The sequence below is a fragment of the Pempheris klunzingeri genome, chromosome 16, assembly GCF_042242105.1.
Source record: "Pempheris klunzingeri isolate RE-2024b chromosome 16, fPemKlu1.hap1, whole genome shotgun sequence".
Classification (NCBI taxonomy): Eukaryota; Metazoa; Chordata; class Actinopteri; order Acropomatiformes; family Pempheridae; genus Pempheris; species Pempheris klunzingeri.
In genome coordinates, this window is record NC_092027.1 from 13588920 (window position 1) to 13595416 (window position 6497).

The following is a 6497-nucleotide window of genomic DNA, read 5'->3' on the forward strand; positions in this document are numbered from 1 at the left end:
TCAGTATTCATAAAAGAACTGGTCTAAATGTATTGGGGGCCGTGAATGAGTGGCTGTTAAAAGAGTAGAACGCCGTGTCAACAGCGATTACGCTCACTCACAAAGGGTGAGAAGCAACACTCCACCCCTCTCGCTCTCCTCTTTTTTTACTCTCTCTCTCTCTCTGGATGTCCACATGAATATGTACCAGCACAGTTAGCAGGTGAGGTGTGGTTTTCTGACCTGATATTAGTTTGAAAAGTTAGTTTATTGATTAACAGTACTAGGAGCATTATATATCATAAAAGTATGGCTGAGCTACTTTTGAGTTTCCTTATATCACACAGCAGTCATTTCCTTACATTTTTTACCATTTGTGCCGCTGTACTGTCAGCAGATCAGCTTATAATTGTCTATCCAAGATACAGGTAAAGAAGCAGCTGCCTACGACTCTCAACTAAATTTAGATGAGGTATCACATGAAGTATCACATCACAAGTACTGTTTAAATGTGAAAGTATAAAGAACAGATGTTGAAATTTACCTGGTTAATTTAATTTCTTTTTCCACACATTTGCACAATGTACATTTAAGTAAAATAAAAAAGAATTGGGCTGGCCCTGTGGTCTAGTGATATTGGAAAAAAAACTTAACAACCTCTTTTCTGTGTGGCATGCACACATATTCTGAATCCATAATGAAGTATATAAATATCTGTGTCTGTGCTTTTAACACAGCTCTGAGAGCTACAAGGTTAGGCTTTTTTCAAAATGCACAGAGGACTAGTCTGCTCTAAAATAGTTCAGCAAGCTCAGATGTCCAATCAGGGCATGGAGTGCTGTGATCAGTGAATCAGGTCAGCAAGTGCTGGGAAATCTGGGACAACTGGGGAGAAAACTCTGTTGGGGGAAAAGGGACCATTCCATTACACTCCAGGTACAATTTTGGAAAACTGATAAGGCTGTTCACCGCATCTCTTATTGTATTTTAACCTCTTTGTCTGCCTCCCCACCGCAACATCTGGAGAATGCAGAGATCGTGTTAGAAAATCTTTTTTTTTTAGTTCTCTCTGCCTTTGTTTATTTCTTACTTTCATGCCTCTTTCTTTTTGCCTCCTCTGTCTTCACTTTTAATTTGTCACACCCAACTGTCTGTTTTATTTTTACACCTGTGCTTTAAATATAATAAAACTGGTTTCTGGAAAAAGAAAACTGACTAGTTCACAGTCAGTTGACAGACGGCATTGACATTTTGTCAGATCACTGGGGATGGGGGTTGCTTTTAGAAAAGTTTCCCTGTACTTCTCATTAACATGTAAAGATTAACATTGCTGGTTCAGGATCCCTCATCAGCATTAACCGTCAAATGTGCCAAATGTTATATGTATCAGCATAAAAACACATAATTATGAAAGCTATTATGGATCAGCTATTTTACCTTGTGGTGTGAATGTATTGTATGCAATGAATTTTTCTGCATTGATATAAACCTTCTCAAAAAACAACAACATTCTGTTGGTATCTGTATATTTTATTGCTTTTTACATGGTGTCAAGATCAAAGTAACAGGATAAAAAAAAAACAAGACACATCTTTCATGCTCATGACTACCCACCAAGAGCTGAAGAAAAATGTAGATCCAGACTCTGGTATGCAGACCAAAGGCTGGTCTGAAAATTCAGTCATGTCTCTTGTAAAAATGACAACTCATTTGACACAGCTTATCATGTTTATTGTGATGCCTACATGTGTTTTCAATGCAGATGGAGAGAAGTCAATACTAAAGAACCACCTAGAGCAGAAGCCTCAGGCGCAGTGGGGCTCCATGGATCCTTCCAGAATAAACAGAGGTCCCCTGGAGGATATCAACTCACCCGAACAGTGAGATTTCCCATTTCTTCAGCACCTCTACTCCCGCGTCCCTCTCCCCTCCCCTCTGCCTTGTCAGCTTTCTCATCAGACTACACGTCACATGTATCGCAACCACCAGCAGATCTCTGACGGTTGCTCTGGCAACAGAGCCCTGCGAAAGCATAGACTGGCCCTGTACTTTTCTCTCCTACGCACATCAACATACATATTAGCACATAGTTTATGTGTTCTCCCAACATGCTTGACTTATTGCAGCAAACATACTCAGTCAAACACGCACATATAAATACAAACACACATGTGCATGTACAGTATGCACACGCAGACATTCAGCTGATTGATTTATTGTCCTTACTTGTAAAGGAAGATGGTCCTGGACACTCAAAACACTCATTTGACAAAGGCAAATCTACATTCACTTACTATTCATAACGCAGCAAAGCTCAGGGATGTCGGCCTCATCAATGGGGGGGGACACCTCATGCATCATTGAGAGCTCTCCCTCTCATTTTCATTTAACTAGAACCAGGAGAAGAATGCACAACGTAGAGGGATAGATGGATGGAGGAATGGAGAGACAGCAGTCAGACAAGGGGAGGTAAAATATTGAAGCGAGGGCAGTTACGGAGAGAAGATGGATTAGGAAGAAGGGTTGAGAAGGATGTTTAGATAGGAAAGAGAGACAGAGATAAGGAGGAGGAGGAGAGAAAGAAAGAGGTAGAGACTCACAGAGGCTTATGTAACCAGTGATTTACAGCTTGCATTGGAAGCAGCTCTGAAAATAGACAGGGAGGAGAACAGAAGTAAAGGAACACTCGGAGCTATTCCCATGCCACATGAATGTTTGATCACATGGAGGGAAGAGAGATGAAGAGGCAGTGAGAAAGACAGAGGAGATAAAGAAGAGACACATATAAAGAAGTGAGAAAAGAGGTAATGGCAGAGGAGGACGAACGCTTTGTTACATGAGAAATGCTAGGTCGCACAGCAGGTGCCTCTAATTGTTAAGTGTAGTGTCTATGTCATATATGATGCATCAAAAATACATGAAAAATTAAAACATTTCCTTCATGTGCAAGAAAGTTTGTGTTTCCATCACAAATAGAACAGGTCAGGATGACTGACGAGGCCTGAGGACCATTAATATTTCAAAGTTCACCTAATTAAGACATTTTTCTAGGTCTATTGCTGAATGAGCTTGAATTTCATTCCCCCCTCTTAATTTTTTACATAACTGGCATTTGGTTATGTAATTTTCTTGCAAACGGCTGGCAGTGGCACTAGCACTGGCGAGGTAGGGTGCGAACTGTCACAGCAGGCATAAGCATGAAATGTTCTTTTTGTCAGATGATCCCAGAAGCTGGGAGGCACGGTGGATTAGGGGTTTAGTAAGGAAAAGTGAAGAAGGTGGTGCTAAAGAATACAGGAAAAATAATTAGAACAAATGCTGAGGGCTTGTATCATCTATACTTTGTCTATCTGTTCTGATCCACCATTTCTACGTCTCTGTCCAGCTTTAGAATTGTAACTGGATGTGATTACATTAATACACTAAACAGCACTAAACAAAAGTATGACAATCTAATAGCAAACAGGGCAGATCAATGAACAATTTGCAGCACTTTTTCATTAAAGGTATTCAGTGTCAGTGCAGGAAGTTTTGTGCCCTTTATGTGGCTAAGCAAAAAGTAAGCATTTTTATGTCAAGGACCAGAGTTTTCATCCTGTCACAGACCAACAATTTCATGTTTCCCCACCTAAACCATAGTTTATTTTTCTCGGGGTGGCGGTACACCAAAAACACAAACATTTTAATACAATGGTGTCAATTTACCCTTTTATTTGTTATCATAGCAAATAAAATTGTAAAATGAGGCCATTGCGTTGAGCTTTTTTTGTTCGTTTGTTTTGAGTGCCTATTCCAATCTGCAAAGTAACTATAGATTTCAGAACAATGTGGAGTAAAAGAGATTGAAATGTGAAGTCCTTCAAAATCATGTTTGAGTACAGTACTTGAGTAAATGCACTCACTTACTCTCTAACACTGCCCCTTACATTGTAACTTTCCATTTCTATCTGCAGCATACAGCGCCGACTGTCCTTGCAGCTGCCCATCCTGCACCATGCCTACTTACCTTCCATAGGAGGGGTTGATGCCAGCTGCACCAGCCCCAACGGCAGCCCTGGTTCCAGCCCACGGCATAGACACATGCCCCCCTCCTACCGGGTAATGGTCTCTGGCCTGTGAGCTTCATTCACTCCCCCACCTGGCTCTTTGCAGAGGAGACATATATGGTTCTTTTTTTCTACAACAAATAGACTGATATCATCAGCGTATGTGCGTATTTTGTCTCAGAACAAGGAGGACAGGGGGAGAAGAGAGGGAGAGGGGGTCGAGTTTCACTCTTCGTACCTCTTCACCCCGGCCTCTCTTGAGAACTGAAACCCTCAGTCAGGAAGGGGTGGGAGGAGACAGAGTGGGCACTGGATGACCTTTACAAACTCCCACGATTCACAGCAATGTCCCCTTGTTCATCTGCTCCCTTTGCCTAGGCATATACACATATGCACAGTCAAACAAACACAAACATACACAATTACATACACATGCACAAACACACTGACGCCCCAATAGCAGAACAGCGGTGGACCAGCCCCGACCTGACGTGTAGCCTTATCTGCTTCAGAGGGGGTTGTCTGTTTCTGTTCCGTATCTGTTGTATGTGTGTGCTCGCTGCTACATGTGAGCTTGTCACCTAACTTGAGTATTTCACTGCTTAAGTGACTGGATACCGGTGTGGAGACATAGAATTTACAAAACTCAACAAAGGAAATCATCCAATTTACTCCCTGTCCCCTTCCCGTCCTAGTGGAGACATGTAAATATCATCACTTCTGACTTTGGTGTACTGTAAGCTTTGTATATGCTGTGAATGGACAATTAAAGAGGTTCTTAGTGTGGAGCTTGTAACAGAGGCTTTCAAACGAAAGTCTATAATACATGGCACCCTACAAAGAATTCAACATATGTATGAAAGAGATCCGAATTAGTTTGTGTAACTGTTGATATATTAGCTTATGGGCAGCAAAGTAAGATCCATCAAAACCTGTGAGTCACAGAACATGAAAAGGCACCACAGGCCCATTCCTCTAACTTGGAGTAAGATGCACATAATGGCTCTTTCCTTCCACTTTGCTAAATTTGCACCAATGGTTTCATCAGAAATTTCACATCAGACTTTTGCATAGGCTTCATATTTTACAACTTGCTAAATATGTCCTCAGAAAGCATGTTATACAGAATATTGATGCTATGCCTTTTTAAAATGTCTCCAAGGCTGCATATGTTAGAAATAGAGCTAAAAGACACCACAAGACTCCACAGTTGTTATTTATGGTATGTGTGTTCTATGCCAAGAAATGCACACATTCAGATGTACGCAAGAGAGCACCTTATGAATTCAGGTGCTTTTCAGACAAGGCAGTAGTGATGGGCCTGGTCATATTGATCCCCACAGAGTGGTCTCTATAGACTGTTAAGATGTCCATCTGAACAAGCCCTCACAGCTAACCAGCACAGACACGGGTGATGGGGTTCATGTCAATGGCAAAAGGGCACAAGACTCCAAAATAAAATGACGCCTTCTAAAGAAACTCAAGAAGTGATGCTGGAAAGGATGTAGGTCTACCAGTTCCACCACTAGCTTGGTTGACCTGAATTTCCATGAGCGGTAGTAAAAACGATGAACACATGGGAGCCTTGTGTAATAAGCCCCAACTGGCTGTAGCTTTCAGTTCCAAGACAGTGGTGCCACCACTGCTGGTCACAGTGATAGAGCATAAAGCACAGACACAGGGCTTTCTTTAATAGTGAGTGTCATGAAAAATCACTTCACAACTTCGCACTTAGCAACAGTGAACATACCTCAGTTGCTATGGAAATGTAATTCAGCGCCGTTGAAGTCGGCGCAAGAAGGCTGCAGTGAGCAAAACGGTCATCGACACAGTGTCGTCTTTTTTTTTTTGTAAAACTGTCCTCATGCAGAAGAAAAGCAGACAGGGACTCATTACAAAAAGGACTTTTTTATGGAGTGGAAGAAGTGAGTTTGTTCTCAGCATATGTTTCACCATTGGTGTCTTGGTTTTTAGTTTTCAAGGCGTTTGTTGAGCGCTGTGCCTGTTGTCTTATATTGTAGCCTGCAGGATCCACAGTACATAAATAGGGTGAAAATGGCGCTGACCCAGCAAACTACAACATTGGCCACACATCTGTAAATTGTACGTGTCATAGATTTATTTAAATTCAATGCCTCAATGCATGGAACAGTGTGGGAGAACTTGGTGAAAGCTCCACTTCAGCTGGAGTGGTTCTTCCGCAAGCTGGTGTCTGATCATAAATACTGTCAGTCTTTAGTTCAAAGGCGAGTCAAGGATACAGAGTTGGAGTGGGAGACAAGCTAGCAGAGATCCACCTGCTATCGGACATATCAGGGTGACTTCCTGTGAGAGCTCCTCCCCTTCCAGCCCCTGCCAAGCACAGGAGCAGGGAAACCCCGAGCACAGACCTCCAAGGAGTCACGGCCTCTCCCGCACCTTTGCCAACCAGAGAATCACAGTCACTGGACAGTGAGTGAGAGACATTGTCAG

General features: G+C 42.2%; 1 protein-coding gene across 1 annotated transcript in view; it reads left to right on the top strand.

The window, feature by feature from the left end:
- gabbr2 (gamma-aminobutyric acid (GABA) B receptor, 2) overlaps nt 1–4098 on the top strand; it is a 172353-nt gene extending 168255 nt beyond the window's left edge. Inside the window, exons 18-19 of the mRNA XM_070846971.1 lie at nt 1742–1859; nt 3933–4098. Of these exons, the coding sequence (XP_070703072.1) occupies nt 1742–1859; nt 3933–4098 (284 nt within the window). The remainder of the gene's footprint in view (nt 1–1741; nt 1860–3932) is intronic.
- The last annotated feature ends 2399 nt before the right edge of the window (nt 4099–6497 follow it).